Source organism: Macaca nemestrina, chromosome 12 (assembly GCF_043159975.1).
Source record: "Macaca nemestrina isolate mMacNem1 chromosome 12, mMacNem.hap1, whole genome shotgun sequence".
Lineage (NCBI taxonomy): Eukaryota > Metazoa > Chordata > Mammalia > Primates > Cercopithecidae > Macaca > Macaca nemestrina.
In genome coordinates this window covers 58,271,465-58,288,362 of record NC_092136.1, presented here as the reverse complement: position 1 = coordinate 58,288,362, position 16,898 = coordinate 58,271,465, and the positions used below count along the sequence as shown (strand labels likewise).

The following is a 16,898-nucleotide window of genomic DNA, read 5'->3' as shown; positions in this document are numbered from 1 at the left end:
TGTATGTGGAACTCTTAGCATAGTAATAGTTAGCTTTTATTGATCACTTACTGATAGTATTGTTAAGCATGTTGGAAATGAAAATGTAGACATAGATACGTTATTTACATATTGCAAAGTTTACACAGCCTGAAAGCTAATCTGTGTGAAGTGTTAGTTGAATTAAATGTTCAGAGAGAAGTAACTGAATTTTCTTCTGGTTTAAAGTTATTTTACCAATGTTTCAACATGCATGATTGTATGTGAACACACATTAGGACTTCGGGGGCAGAATTCCATAAACTCTGTGAGAAGGCTTAAAGTGGCAGACACTCAACTCAAAATCAAGAAAAAAAGGGAGGAGAGAGACCTATGTCACGTAACTTGAAAAGTCTAGGGTTTAAAAAATGCAGTATGACTAGATCCAGGTAATCTCACAGTGTCACTAGAAATTAGTCTCAGTTGTATCACTTGGTTCTGTTTTAGCCTTATTCTCAAGAAGACTCTCCCCAAGTGGTGACACAGATAGCCATTGGTAGCTCCAGAATGATATCCTACCAGCCAGGCAACTTCTGCAGTCAAAGAGGTGCTTTCTCAAAGATTCCAGCAAAAGCCCCAGGAGTGCATTTCATTGGGTCAATTTGGGTCATATACCTGGTTCTACACCAGCCACCTCTGGGATCCGTGCATGAGGGGTGGGGGGTGTGAGTATTAAAGTCAGCCCATCTGTGGAAGTATGCAGAGTTAGCACCAAGCTGGCATAATGCAGTCCTTTTAAAGGGACATCAGAAAGGAAGGAGAGCTCCCGCTTCTGGGATAAGAAGCACTAACACAGTCATCTTGCTGTTTGCTTTTTTCTTTCTTTTCTGAAGGATTATTTTTAAATCTGAATTTCTTGTTTTTGTTTTTCATTGGTCTGTTCATGCATAAGGCAACGTAGACTCTGAGTGTCTGGCCTCAATTCTACCAGATAACAGCCCTTTCCAGTTGCTAGTACAAATATTAGGTTTCCACGTGGAGGAATTCTGCAGGCTGTGCAAACCTGTGATAATCAGTGAGCAGCCACATGATCTGAAACAAATTCCTCATTCTTGTAATTGCACATAATCTTTGCTGGTATGCACAGAACTTCTACCTCTATTTGTGAGCATCTGGAGCACCAGGGGTTTAAAACCACAGGGTGCTGCTTAAGCTGCACTATTGTCATGTGCATGGAGATGTTTATTTTGAGTGAGACATTTTGCTAGCTGAGGTCATCAGATGTTGTAATTGCATGAATAAAGGGAATGCTGCTTTCCATACTGTACTGCAGCTGTTTTTTTCCGGTGAATGTATTTAGCTTAAGGGCTCATTGTGTATGGTTTGGAACAGGCAGGATTCTTTTTTTTTTTTTTTTTTTCCCCTTAGGTATGAGGTAGCCAGATCTGAAATAAACCTCCTCAGCTTAGCTCAGGCTTTATCCTCAAATTCTGTTTTATGTTTTAATGAAAAGAAGAGAATGCTGGTGGCAAGAGCATTGCAGACTGCTCCTTCTGCTCTGATTCTGATCATAGCTCAAGCCAGCATCTTGCTGTTTAAGTTGTGGAAATGATTACTGACAGTCATTCTGTAAGACTTGAGGACTTGCAGGCACAGGTTCCTTGATGGCCAGCCTTGCTCAGGAATGAGTAGTGGCCCAAATGAGATTTGGATGAATACTAGGTTTCCTTTTTACCTTTTCTCATCAGCCTTTTGCAATGGTTCAGTGTCATATGAGGGTACTGAAGACTGGATAAATTAGATGTACTCCTGAAAAGCAGGACTATGGAAGAATGATTGACATGGAAAGTAAATACCACAATAAGGAGATGGAGCATGAAAGAAAGAGATCCAGAGGTAAAGGGAAACCTGTGTGTGGACACAGATCAAAGCATTGCATAGGCGTGTTGCTCAGATGGGTCTTCTCTGAGAAAGGAATCTGGCTTCCCCATGCTGTGGGGGTGCCGGCAACCTGCAGCTGGACCCCACTGTGGTAACTGGAGGGTTCTGTGAGTAGTTACCAGAACAGCCTGTTAAGAAGGGAGCAAGGACCCCAGATATGCTAGGAAGGGGAGTCAGCCCAACTGATCAGGGGTACGTGTGAGCAAGAAGAGAACAGGAAAGAATCTTTAGGATTTCCTGCAGAAAATGGACACATCTTATAGCACAAGCGATGATGCCATCATTTCTTCTTTCTTGTGGTTAGGACCTTGGGAGAAAGGGATTCTGATTTCTGAACTGAGGCAACAGAATGATGGACTTGGACTACAGAGCAAGATCTGGGAAGATTGTGTTTGCTCAGAGATGAGCTGGCCTAATGAGGAGAGTTTTGTTATTCTTGCTTTTATTTTCTTTCTTTACTCATTTGCATCAATATAGGAAATATACTCCCACAATTCAAAAATCAAGAGTTCAAAAGGGCATATAGCAAAAGATCTCATTCAACACCTGTCCTCCAGTCAGCAGTCAGGAACCAGTGCCATCAGTTTGTATCCTTCCAGAGTTATATTATGTGTGGACAAGTACATTCATGTGGATACACACAGACACACACACTTCCCCTCATTTTTATACAGATGTTCACTATTCTAGACCTTTCTTTTTAAATTTAGTAGTCTTGGAGTTCTTTTTACACCAAGTATGTTTTTAAAAACTTCCTCATTCATATCTATGTCTGCATATTGTTCTACCATCCAACTATAGCCTAATTTATTTAACCAGTCCTCTCTCAGTGGACATTGAGGTGGTTTCCAAGTTTCTGCTATTACAAATAATGCTGCAGTGAATAATCTTGTATATATGTAAAGATATTGATGTGGAGTTTATGGGTCAAGGAGTACGCGAACTTGACATTTTGACAGATATTTCCAAATGGCCCTCTCTAGAACATAGAGGTTATATTCCCATGAGCAATGTAATGCATAAGAGTGCCAGGACAGTATTAAACTGAGCCTGAAAAAAGAACAAAGAACTAAGTAAAATTATATACAAGATTAACAGGTAAGATGGAATTGGGAACAACTGTGATTACAGGAGGTGCTCAGTAGTTTCACACAGAAAAGAACCATAAAGAAGAACTTTAATGGTTGGCAAAGTGTGATTAAAAAAAAAGTGAGCTGAGATTACAACACAGGACAGCAATTATAACCTCATAAATGCCACCTAGACATCATGATGTGGGACCCAGAATGGAATAGAGCTACAAAAGGGTCTGCTTTATGGGAGGGAAACAGACCTGTTAAGAGAGGAGATGGGCCAGCCCTGGAGATAAAGAATTATGAAGCTAGGCCAGGTGTAGTGGCTCACACCTGTAACCCCAGTACTTTGGGAGGCTGAGGAGAGTGGATCACTTGAGGTCAGGAGTTTGAGACCAGCCTGGCCAACATAGTGAAACCCTGTCTCTACTAAAACATATGAAAATTAGCCAGGCATGGTATTGTGCGCCTGTAGTCCCAGCTTCTTGGGAGGCGAGACATGAGAATCACTTGAACCTGGGAGGTGGAGGTTGCAGTGAGCCGAGATCACGCCACTGCACTCCAGCCTGGGAGACAGAGCGAGACTCTGTCTCAAAAAAAAAAAAAAAAAATTATAAAGCTAAGTTGAAATGCCAAGCCTGGGGACAGACATACCATAAAACAGTGACAACACATGGCTCAGGAGAATTAAAGCAGAGTAGCCCAGAAGTTTTGGGTACACCACACGCTGAGCAGAGGGAGGAAAACAGATGTGTTCCTGATGCAGGTCTCCAGACTGATACACACAAGGGGCAGTGATGGAGGAAGGGGAGCAGCAACTTACTTGGTTAGCTCCTAAATGTCTCCCAGCTGAATTCTGAAGCATTTGAATGTTTACTTGTTTGTTTTTCTCACTTGCTTACCCTCTACTCAGAGGGTAGAAGACAAAACTAGGAAAACTGCCATTCTAGCTCCAATATTGAAGCAAAAGGAGGCACTGGTTTATGAAGTAAAAGTGATAGGTACCTTGAGAGAAAGTGGTCGTTGTTATTTGAATGTTCACAAGGGTGAGCACGGAAAAAACTAGGCATAAACAGACATGCACTGTAAACTTGGGTCAGTCATAACTCTGACAGTTTAAAAATAAAATGGATGGGGAACTCTCAAATAGAGGAAGACCCAAGAATGTTGAACTACTTAAATATAATTCTGACTGTGCAATCTCACAGATAATACCAATAAAAAGGAAGAGCTTAGAGGTGTCTTGAAAGGAAGTAGTTTTCAGAGGGGCTTGTACAAAAGGCAGAAAGGACATATGCTAAAGACAAAAGTGCACCTGCATGACCAGTGTCAGGAAGGGGACATCCCAAACTAAAGGATAATGCTGAGGACAACACAAAGCCACACACACACACACACACACACACACACACACACACACCACACAGAGTTATGTTCTTAATAAGAAAAACAAAGAAAAAATGGACTTGATTCCATGGATGCCTCTGACAGGTACAAAAAATTTAGGACAGTAGTCCCCCAAAGTGCTTGCTATAAGTTAACTTTAAGGAATCAGGAAAATCAAATGTTTCTAGAAAACTGGAACCATTTCCTTCTTGATTTTCAAAATGGCAAAAGTGTGATAGATTCAATAAATTTTAGTCTATTGAGTTTGGGGCCAACTCTATGATGGTTTGCAAGAAGCTAGGAGACAAAGTAGTGGGGATTGGTGTCCTCGAGGAGTGAGTCACATTAGATTGGCCTTATCAGTTTGGCCAGGAATGTGTCTTGTGGTAGACCAGGTAAATCCACATTTCACTGAAGTGTTGCAAAAACGTTGCTTGGGATAATCTTGTAGACAAGATGGAGGAATGTAAGATGAAGACACTGAAATAGCATATTGGTGCCTGACCGAGTTCAGAGTTTAGGTACATATTGTCATGGATAAGTGTTATGTGTGCCATATGTCGCCTGTGCATACGTGCTGACACACTGGGTGTTTGGGTAAGGGGAGTCAGTATGTGTATCATGCATATGGTGGAGAGGGGATGTGTTTGTGTGTGTGCCCCGGTGTGCACCCACATCTGCTATTGTTTCTGCTTGGATGAAGGGTTTCTTCTAGACTCCATATCTCGGTGTTGACACAACAGTATGGCACAAAGGAGCTGTTGGGGATTTGTTTGAACTGCCAGACAGGCACCTGGATGGGGCAGGCCTGAGGAAAAATGCCATGTCTTTTGGTTCTGGTGAGGAAAGTGGAGGGCTGTCGACAGTGACCACTGGGTGCCACCTCCTCCCTGCCCCATGCACCTCTGTGCTTTTCTCTTAAGGAGTTCTGCATCTGAGAGCTGTCTGACCTGGAGCGCTTTTCTCTTCTTTCTTTTCCTTCCTACAGTCGGTTCTGAATGTGATCAGTGAGCTGCAGGAGCAGATGTGTAGGCTGCAGCTGGACATCCACAGGCAGATTCAAGAGCGCCTGTTACACAGTAGGGACCACCCTGAGGAGGTAGCGGCCAGTGACGGTGTGGCCGAGTCCCAGTCCTGCGGCCAGGACTGTGCCTGTTGGGAGGGGTCACCTGTAGGAACCACACTTAAGTATACCAGAGCATGCGTGTGTGGGGCATTTCACTCGTGGAGGGGCTGGGGTTTCTCCTAACCAGAACAGAGTGCAGTGGCTTGGCATGGATCTGTTGTTACCTCTGGGCAGAGCTTGGACTCACTCAATCCTCTTGGGAAGTGAAGTGAGTTCAGTGACCCTCACTGAGCAGGGTCTGAGCAGGTGAGGCCAACCCTCAAACAGGTGGCACTCATCTCCTTAAGGGCTGGGAATGAGGTGCACCAGGTGCTCTGAGTGATGGGGCATTTGTGCCACAGGAAGCCTCATGATTCCCCTTCCCATGTATATGACTCAGATCCTGATTCCTCCTCCCAGGCTGGGAGATTAAACAAAGTTTTGTTTCACATGATTTTTTTTTTTAAGGAAAAAAAAGTATTATGAAAAAGAATCCTTTCAAGTTTATGTTTACCCCCAGTGAAAAAATAAAATGCAAGTTTTCATGTGCTGTGAATAATTAAGTCGTCATCTGAATTTCCAGGAAAAATCCCCCCCCACGTAATCACATCAGGCTGATTTTATAACCACTGGGCCACGCGGGGCTGTATCTGACTGGGACTCTGGACTTGGCTCTCCACATGGGGATGACCTGGTCCTCTGTGACTTTGCTCATGGCAGGTGATAGCAGCTTCAGCAGAGACAAGCCTATGCCTCTAAGGAGGCCTACTGTTGAAAAGGACTTGGAAGCACCCCAAGAAAAGACTGAGGTCACAGCAGCCATGAGTACTACAGAGGGTACCCTGGCTCTGTAGGAAGTTACTATGGTCCATACTCAATTAGAGAGCCTGTTGAAAATCTAGACATAGGTTTTGGGGGGAGGGATTCGGTGGGAAAGATTTCCTGCTGCATTAAAGGACAGGGGGAAAATAGGAAAGTCAAGATGTAAATGTAGATTTGGATAGAGAAGCCTTGAGAGGGTGTTGGCCCATGACCTATGTTGAGTAGGTTACTCCAGCAAGACTTTTAAAGGAAGGTAAAATGTGCGTGTACTCATGTTGGTAGTCAGTGATGGACAACAAGTAACATGGAAGGAAGAGGATGTTCCAGAGGTAACAGAGCCTGGAGAGGATGATCGCTGTGTACCCACAGTGGCAGCTCCTCAGGCAGTAGGAACCTGCATACTTCCGATTCTGATATCAGCTGGCCTGACACCCTCTCCAACAGACTGAGTAGCCTGGCTAGGATACAAGGCTGAGCAGAAGAACCCCCAACTTGTGGGCATTGGAGCCTCTCAGGCAGGGCCAATAATGTTCTCAGAGAATGATTCAGGGTCTGCTGCAAGTCAAAGCAGGTAACTGAGGCCTTGATATCCAGTGATGCAGATCATGGATGCAATAGCCTTAGTTGAGAAGTTTCCTTTTCCTTTTTTCTTTTCTTTTTTTTTTTTTTTTTTTTTCCAGCTGGGATTACAGACACTCATCACCACACTTGGCTAATTTTTGTATTTTTAGTAAAGATAGGGTTTCACCATGTTAGCTAGGCTGGTCTCGAGCTCCTGATCTCAAGTGACCCACCCACCTCAGCCTCTCAAAGTGTTGGGATTACAGGCGTGAACCACCGTGCCTGGCCAGAAGTTTTCTTTGTTTTGTTTTTAATGGGCATCAGCAAATGCTCACCTCAGCTAGAAGGCAATCTTAATAAATGACCCTACGAAATTCAAGGGTAAGCAATGTCACTTCGTGGTGGATGATCTCAGAAGGCCAAGACCTCCAGGCCAGTTAAATAATGACTTGAGTTTCATGTGTGCATTCATTGACAAATTGTGCATACCTACTATGTGCCAGGCACTGCAGGATAATCAGAGGTTAGCAAATGCCTCATGGAGTTTACAGCTTAGGAGGAGAGCTAGCTGTTAGCTGTCATACAAATAAATATTTAATTGCATATTATGTAGGAAGTACAAGAGAATATAGCAGAGGGGCCTGATATAGTATGGAGGTCAGGATAGATTTACTCAGGGAGACCTGAAGGATGGGCAGGAGTTAACCTGGCAGAAAATTCCAGACAGAGGGAATGTTACCTGCAAACACCTAAATTGGAGAGAGGAACTGAAAATTATCCATGTGGCTAGAGCATAACTAGGGAGAAAGAGTGATCCAAGAGGCAGGCAGGGAGGTGTCAGGTCATGTGTTGAAGTTTATGAGCTTTGAGAAGCATGGGAGTGCCGTGATCTAATGTATGGTTTGATCATATCACTCCCCCAGATGCCACGGGGTCAACTGCTTTGAGAGGAGCAAGACAACCGAGAAGCAACCAATGAATTGACTGTCCAGGCTGTCAGTGCTAATTGCTAGACCAGAGTGGTGGTGCCTGAGTGGGAAAGAAATGCGACATTCAAGTCGTTTTCCTGAAAGTAGAATTAATAAAACTTGGGGATGAACTGCATACATAGGGGAGGAAGGAGAGGGAGATGCTGAGGATAGATCCTATGTTTCTGGATAAGCTGTTAGATCGATGGATATGGCATTTAGTAAGATGAGAGTAACTAGGAGGGGAGTTGAGGATTCCACTTGGCACATGACGGTCCGGAGATGCCTATGAGCATCCATGTGATGTTAAGTAGGAAGTTTGTTGTATGAGACTGTAGTTCAGAAAGCCTATGGAAATAATTATCTTTATGCCAATTCTTCTGATGGGAGCTAGTCAGCAGGACTAATTGTCTGTTAAGAGAATCTTGGTTCAAGATAACAGTGCTTAGTGGAGTCATCTTTATAGAAGGAGTAGTTTCACAAACAAGGGTCCTGGAGTCAGAATATAGGGGCTTGAATTCCATGTAAGAGAAAATTGTTTGTGTCACCTCCCCACTCAGCAACCTTCAGTGACTCACTACTGTCCAAAGAATGGCATCAGAACTCATCATATGTATTCTCATCCTCAAGCCTTTACCTTAGGGCCTCACCTTAACTTCTCAGCCTCATCTTCCACTGTGTACCTACACCCATCCTCAGCTCCAGCCCCATGAGTTATCTCCCTTTCTGTCTCCTATCTTTACTCCTCCCTGGATGCTTTCTCCCTCCTTTCTTTCTTCAAACTATTATCTTCCTCTGAACTGGAACACCCATTATGACATCTATATTTGGCCCTTAACGTTTGTTCCCTTCGGGTTTCATTTTTTTCCTCTGTGAGGCCTTCCAGGATCACAGGCCCCTTCTTCTAGCTTCCTTCACTCCCAGCACAGAGAGATGCTCCCAATTAGCCTGCTTCCTACTACTTTGCATCACAGGGAAGAAGCTGCTTCATTTCAGCAGCTCTGTTCTCCCCACTCCAAAGCCTCGCCTGCCTGCCTATACTCATGTGTGTGATGCTGGCATACCCCGCAGAGGACATAGATGTCAGAGAAAGGGGCAGGCAGAACAGGTTCTAAAACTAAAAGGAAAGTTTTCACTTTCTTATGTCTGGAATGCACTGGCCTTTGTTTTTTAATGGCCATACAGCTTTCCTGAAACAAGGGTCTTGTTTAAAGATTAAAGCTGCTATGTGGAGCTTGATGTGGTTGCTGCATCCCCTATGCATGAGCTTAACCAAGTTGGTAAATCGAGAGCACATCTTTTAACCATCAGAACTTTGTCTTTCTCCCTCATCCCTCTAGGAGTTACTGCAAGAGCTCAGGCACCTCAAAATCAAAGTGGAAGAATTGGAAAATGAACGGAATCAGTACGAATGGAAGCTAAAGGCCACTAAGGTAAACGGCACTCCTGATGCTTACGGAGAGAGTACGAGGGCCTTGTGGAGAAGGTCTGCATTCCAACTTGGGGGTTTCCAGTAGCCTAAGTTTGAAAATGCAAATCAGCCCTCCAGTGTGGACACACAACAGTGCCCAGATTGGGCAGCAGACAGACTTGATCCAGGAAAGATCCTCATGGAGAAAGCCTGCGAGATTATGAATTGCTCAAGTGTAGTAACCCAGTCTGCTTCCTCTCCCTGCACCCCATAATGCCTGGCTGAAGCTGGACCAAGAAGGGGCTAGGAGTGGGGGAGCAAGTGAGTGGCAAGCAGTGAGTCATGAGTCCTAAAACAGATGTTGGATGCATCATTTTAAATTCAGTAGTCCCTTCTAGAATCAGTTTTTCAAAAAAATAGGCATGCTTTATATTTGGCACAAAATATAATCCTAAAAATGATATAAGCTTTGAATTATTTCTTCAATCAAATCATGTTTCTCTTAAACTAGGGAGCCTGCAATTTGAAGGACACCAAAAATAAATTATATTGTGAAATAAATTTCTTCCGTCCCCTCTTTGTTTCTTCCTTCTTTTCCTATACTAAAGTGCAGAGATCAAAACTAGTGGGTTACATGTAGCCCATGAATTTTTTTGGCCTGCACATTGGATTTTAAAACGGTGAATTGTTATTTAAATTTCAGGAAGTTTACATTAGGCTACAGTTAGGTTTCCTTTGGGGAGTATGGGGAGATGGGAGGCTCACACCTGCCTTCCCCTACTGTGTCTGCAGTGCCACCCAAGGGCATTACTGGATCGTTTTTATTAGAATTTTCTTAACTTCTACTTTGTATTTTTATTTTTTGTGCAGGTTAATTGCTAATTATTATAAAAACAGTAACACACACTATAGAGAATGTTCAAAACATAAAAAATTAAAGGAATCAAAAGCACTCATACCACCCAGGTACTACCAGTGCTAATATTTCCTTCCATGTATTCTCTTCTGTTTTAGGTCTGTGTCAGGCCATTCTTGCATTGCTACAAGTAAATAGCTTAGACTAGGTAATTTATAAAGAAGAGGTTTAATTAGCTCAGGGTACTGCAGGTTTTACAGGAAGCATGCTGGTCGCATCCGCTCAGCTTCTAGTGAAACCTTAGGGAGTTTTCAGTCATGGCAGAAGGCAAAAGCAGGAGCAAGTGAGAGAGACGAGAGGAGGTGCCACAAACTTTTAAACAACCTCATCTCATGAAAACTCACTGACAATTGCGAGGACAGCACCAAGAGGGTGGCACCACCATTCATGAGAAATCTACCCTCATGATCCATTCACCTCCTGCCAGGGCCCACCTCCAATACTGGGGGTTACAGTTCAACATGAGATTTGGCAGGAAGAAATATTCAAACATCAGGGTCTCCCTATCTCTGTCTCTTAATTTTTATTGTTGATAATTTATATGCAATTTTATATCATGCTATTATTTAAAATTTTATGACTTCTCATGTTATCAAAATAAAGCACTGAACATATGTAAATATGTAATCTAGTGTATACATGTAAAATAATTTGATTAATCATTTTACAGATAATGAAATGGATGCACAGAGAGATTTAACTTTCCCAGGATTTTACAGCTATTTGGTACCAAGCCTAGGCAATCAGACCCATCTGTGTCCTGGCCTGTGTGTATCTGAGTGTAGTTGTGTATGTGTATGCTTCACAGGCACCAGCTCTAGGGGCACTGGTTTTGTCCAGTAGCTCAGAACCTTCCATCACAATGCCCCACTCAAACAAGCCCTGTCTTGGGGAAACCTTTGAAGTTGTACACCCTCTGTCATAAAACCAAATAATACTTTTCTTTTTAAATTACCCCAGCTCTTTGCCTTGGCATGTAGACCTTTGAGATGCTAAGGGTTATTTAATAACTACCAGGTGTGGAGCACTTCCTATGTGCCAGAATGTACCAAGCTATTTGCACACATTTGATCATATAATCCATAAAATCACCTAGTGAGGTATATGTTTTTTTATTCTCACTTGACTGGGAAGGAAACAGAGGCTCAGCATGGCCAAGCTGAGGTTCACATCTGGGTCTGTGTCATTCCTGTGCCTTCATGTTGTTTCCAACATCATCCTGATTCCCTGCAGAGAAAACCAGCACTGTTTTTGGAAGTTTTTCACTTTTCTGCTTAAGGCCTCTCAGTCCCTGAAGGGGATTCATCTCCCAGTGCAATGACAGTAGGGCATGGTCCCTGGGTTTAATGAGGCACAGCATCTGCAGGGACTCAGACAGTAGCATACACAGTCAAGTGGCAGTAACATACACAGTCAAGTAGGTCTCTGGAGTGTTCTTGGCCTTCCCAACTGCGGGGACAGAGATCGTTCAAAGGATAACAGAGCCCCTATAGAGTCTGGCCTATTTCTGTGGAAATTGGCACAAGGCAGGTTGGACCCAGTCACTTGGTCTGTAGGGTCCATTGTATATACCTACAGGACCTCCCCTAGAGGCAGGGCTCAGGAAGAAGAGCCCTCATAGTGCCAGGTGCTAGATTCTGTCTTGATCAGTCCACACTGCTGAATTCCCAACTGTGGGGCCAGCAGACAAGCATCAGGTATCCAGATTTCTGACAGAGACCAGTGCCCATCTTGTCCACAAAGAAAGGGAGAAATGGGTGTGGAGAGGTACAAGAAAAGTTAAAGGAATATCTTTCAAGAATCATCTGGCCTTTGTAGAAATGGATGTTGAGACTCCCAAAGCTAATATCTTCAGAAGCCATTGTCACCATGAGTCATAAGCCCATGGGCATCTTTGCCTTGAGTGAGCTCTGATAAACTGCTCCATAGCTGCATGTCTCAGCAAGCGGGTTGCACAGCAGGACCCAGCTCTTGGCCTCTGTGAGTAGAGGGGCAGTGCTTCATTATGAACTTTGGAATAAGGAAACCCTACCCCTTGTCATCTCTTTATATGGTCATCCCTGTCCTATTTGGGGGATGTTAGGGAAGGTGATTCAGAAACCCTTGAGGTGAGCTCAGGGAGCCCAAGCCTGGTAAGAGTGGCCTTCATCTGTCCTGTTAACTCAGAAGCAGACATGCGGTGGTGGGTGGAGCCCTGACACTGGAGCAGGCAGGCCAGGGTTTGCATCCTGGCCTGGTCATCAAGTAGCTCTGTGACTGACACAGAATCTTGTATTACTCCCGTTTGCTCCCTGATGACTTACGGAGATATTGTTTCCTCCGGTGGTTTCTTGTGAGGATTTGATGTAAGAAAGTGAGCGCAGGGGCTGATCAGGGTGGGTGCTCAGTCTTTGTGCTGAAACTGAACACAAGGCCTGTCCAGCAACAGAGTTGCCAACAGGGCCAGTATTCACTTAATTACTTGGGGTTGTTCAAATATTAACTTGGGCCTTTGTGGAAATGAACAGCTCATACTATGACCTTCAGGACCAAAGGTGGGACATGATAGGGCCAACACATGGGGAAGGGTGGCCAGAGGAGAAGCCTTTGCTGTCTTTTATTGACCAACTCCACATTCGATGCTCATCCCTTTTCTTACCTGGTTTGATGCAGAGAGAATTGAACCAATTATCCACAAAGAAAAGAATAGGATGAGAGGAGCAAATAGCAGTAGCATTTATTGAGCTCTTAGTATATACTAAATATTGGACTAGGTCGTTCATAACCATTATCTTAAGCCTTATTGCAGTCCCATGAAGTAGGTGTAGTTTTTCCCATTTTATAGGTGAGCTGAGACTCAGAAAGGTTAACTTACTTGCCCAAGGTCACCCAACTAAAGAGAATCAAGGTTTGTTTGACTCCAAAATCCAGGTACCTCTTGGGACAGGACCTATACAATTCTGATCTCCTAATGAGTATGGGAAAGCATGAACAACCACACCTAGTGTTGTGTATGAAATTTAACCTGCACTACTTAATTGTGACCTGGGAACCATCTAGTGCAGCTGCCTGTGTGTGTGCAAATATGAATGTATGTGTGTACTTATGAGGTGTGTATACATGCTTTTTTGCCACAGTATGTAAATTAAGCACACCTGAATGTTTGTACATCTATATATGAGTGAACATGCACACATGCCTGGACATTGGAGAGAGGCAGTGACTGTGCCCAAAGGGTAGGAGCGTGTTGAAGGAGGGAGCCCTTGGCTTACCTTTTCTCCACCAGTGGTGATTTGGCTTCTGCTGTATTTTCTGTGTGGGTTGGAAAGATGAAAGCTGCATGCACTTGTTACAGTGGTGTCTCTAAATGTTATTGCATGAGTATCTTGGGAGAAGGAAGACCACATCCAGAATATCCTCCTCTGCACCAAGGACAGCCCTCCCATTGCACACAATCCCAACTCCTCATCACAATCCCAGTCCTCACAGGGCAGGGGAGAGAAAACCTGGTCATGTAGGAAGATGCAGGGGAAGAAGCACATTGATGTCCAGAGCTGTGGGGGAGGGCCAGGATGGCCTAGAAGAGTGAGTTCAGTCAGCAGAGTTCCACCTGTAGAGAGGGCAGTGAGCCCCTGCTACTGCTCACCTCTTCTAACTCCTGATTCACCCTGGTGCCTGATGGGCTCTGGACTCTGACGAGAGGCACTTCATCATGATTTAGCAGTCCTTCTGACCTGGTAGGGATCCTCTGTTGCTTTTCCAGGCTGAAGTCGCCCAGCTGCAAGAACAGGTGGCCCTGAAAGATGCAGAAATTGAGCGTCTGCACAGCCAGCTCTCCCGGACAGCAGCTCTCCACGGTGACCACACAGAGAGAGGTGACTAGCTTGACTGTGACAAAATGCAGTTGTCTGGGTCCCTGGGCCTACTCTTATAAGTGAGCCTGTTTTTCTATAAATGAGTGTGCGTATGCTTGTGTGTATAGCCACGCTAATGGACATGCATATATGTGTGCAAGCATGGCCAAGTGAATGGATGCACCAGTTTGTGTGTTTGTGTGTATCCCTATAATGCAGCACTATTGTGGAATCATTCCCATGGAACTCTCCCCTAACTAGAAGGCTTTTTTCAGATGCACAGAAGTTCTGTGCAGCCACCTCTGGAGCTTTTACTGAAAATGCAGGAAATACCTAACTCTCTCATTTGATTGAAAGGCCTTACTTCTGTATCATCACCAAAGGGGAGGCTTTAGCAATTTATTCAGTCATTTCATGGAGATCTGCCTGATGCTTGTATAAGGCCCTGAGATTACAGAAACAAGTCAGTTCTTTTTCATTCTTGAGGTTTCAAATCTTACCTCTCAGAAACACCTTTCCTGGCCACCCTAACTCAAATAGGTGGTCCCAGTCCTATTATTCTCTAACTCCATATCCTTTCTTTTTCCTGCCTAGCACTTATTATAACTTACCAGTGTTGTGTGTTATCCCCACTCTGGGGCAAGGACTATATGTTTCTTGTTTAAGAGCGTATCCACAAAGCCCAGCACAATATTCGTCCCATTGTAGAAATATTTCTTGTGGAAATATTTCATTGTAGAAATATTTCCCTAATAAATATTTCTTGAATAAGTGAAAGGATGGTGAATGGTCCCTGAGGAGTTCAAGTCTTGCTGATCAAAAATAGAGGATAAATCCTCAACTACTGTAATAAACACATAAATCTTTATGGCTGTTTGCCATGTATACAAAATGATCACACACCTTTCAACTTCTCCACTCACTACCAGGCTGCAGAGCAATGCTGAAGATCATATAGTCCTACGGGTTGGTGTCACTACCTAGTCACATCCTGGCCTCAGCACTGCTTAGCTTGGATCCCCAGTTGGGGTGTGGAAGCCATGCAACAATGGCTTAGGCTGGAGAAGGAAATTAGTTATCAACATGCTCATCCCTCTCCTAGCTTTTCTCAGTGTCCGCCCAAGCCATTGGCTGTGTTGCCTACCTGCCAAGGCCTGCTTGTAGAGGCCGGGCTCTACTAAGACAACCTGGACTATCTCTGATGCTAAGCCTGGACAGAGAGTGCCCCATGTCATGACTTCTAGGCCAGGCAGCCTTCCCAGTCTACCCCTCCTCTCCCCACAGTCTGAGCCTCCCAGGCCCTACCCCACTCCATTACTGGGTACTTTCTAGAGCTGGTCCTTGGGTCATTTGCTGTCGAAGTTAGGTTCTGACCAGTGGATCAGGGTTTGCCAGTCTTCATATGAAGCTTACTGCCCTCCCCAGCAAAGTGAGCTGCAGAGCTGATATTAGCTACCCAGAGCCTAAATAATGAGCAAGCGATTATCCACTTTATTCTGAAAATTCATCTCCACAACTGTTTACACAAAGTCCATAGATCTACTGTTGCTATTCTTGTTAGATGTAACAAGCATCCCAAAAGAAAATGGGAGGCCTATATATTCCCTTGACTCCTGTACTTTTTTTTGATATAGACATCCCTATTCCCATTTAGGAGGAGGCATAGATCCTTCTTTGAACAATCTAGCTACGTGCCAATTCCTAGAGTATCTGGCAAATGACCTCCAGCTTCCTTAGGCTCTCCAAAACAGTTAAGGAATCAACAGAGTCCCTGTTGGGTCCAAACTGAGAGAAGGCTGCGGGTTTTCCACCGCAGACCGACAGATTTCTCAGCCCATAGGGAAATTCTGGTTTATGATGAAATAAGATTGTTTATCCTTAACCCAGCATTTGCATATATGTATCTATCCCAATACATCTAAACATTTGTTAGTCAGTTTTGACTATATCATTTCAAATTAAGCCAAGTACCAACTCTTTTACATAATTTTTATTTCCCAGTCTTCACTCAACTGTAGATTCTTTTAATGTTAAATTCTCCTCTTCCTACGATTTGTCAGACTGTATGATTTTCTTCAAAGCCAGCCAGAAGCCCAGGTACATGCCTCCTCAAGTTGTAAAGGATAAAAATGTCTATATTCTTAGGAGATGTTGGTTTTGAAAGATCTGTGTCACCTCAAGTACATGGGCATTTTGATTTTGCCCATAAATGTCTGTAAAGAGAAGACAGCATACTGGATTCCTTCATTTAGTAGTCTAGCAAATATTTAAAGAGAATGAGTCTGTGGCAGACACCATCCTGGCCTCTTTAAAGAACTAAAAGAGCCATGTTCACATGGAAAGTCTTCATTTGAACCTGGGAGGCATCATAGCAAGTGTGGATAGCTGTTTGCATTTATATAAATAATTATTTCTATACCCGAATTCTTTTAGACCAAGAAATTCAACGTCTGAAAATGGGGATGGAAACTTTGCTGCTTGCCAATGAAGATAAGGTGAGATGGTCATTGGGTAGCCTTGTCTTTTCCGTGCTTACATCCCTGGCTCTGTTTGGTCCCTGCTGGTCTCTGATATTCTGGACAGGGCCATACTTATTATGCCATTGACATAGGGGTATGTCAGGAGAATGACTTATGCCTCCTAGAGACCTGGCCTCAGCCACCTGTTTTTAGCTTTGAGAAATGGAAAGTTTGTCTAAATGGAATCTCCTAAAGGCAGATTATAGCCCTGCCTGTTCCTGCTGGTGTGGGGGGAAAAAAATACTGCTGCTGCTGTGATCACTGCCAATATCATAGCTCTTGCTGGAATTCCTAGCAAAATAGCCCCCCCAATCTCCCATATGCATGATCTGACAATAGAACCATCATAGAGACACTTGGCAGCATGCTGTGCCTCAGTTTACTCTGCCATCTTATATCCTTTGC

At 43.8% G+C, this 16,898-nt stretch overlaps 1 protein-coding gene across 14 annotated transcripts in view; it reads left to right on the top strand.

The window, feature by feature from the left end:
• Nucleotides 1-16,898, top strand: part of LOC105488720 (PPFIA binding protein 2) — a 143,918-nt gene that overhangs the window by 97,628 nt on the left and 29,392 nt on the right. For 13 of the 14 annotated variants that reach the window (XM_011753053.3, XM_011753045.3, XM_011753048.3 and 10 more), the window contains 3 exons: nt 9,155-9,247; nt 13,884-13,995; nt 16,408-16,469. In XM_011753053.3, coding sequence (XP_011751355.1) covers nt 9,155-9,247; nt 13,884-13,995; nt 16,408-16,469 — 267 coding nt within the window. Of the gene's footprint in view, nt 1-4,497; nt 5,530-9,154; nt 9,248-13,883; nt 13,996-16,407; nt 16,470-16,898 lie in introns of those variants that run through there. The other variant, XM_011753057.3, reaches the window with a different exon arrangement.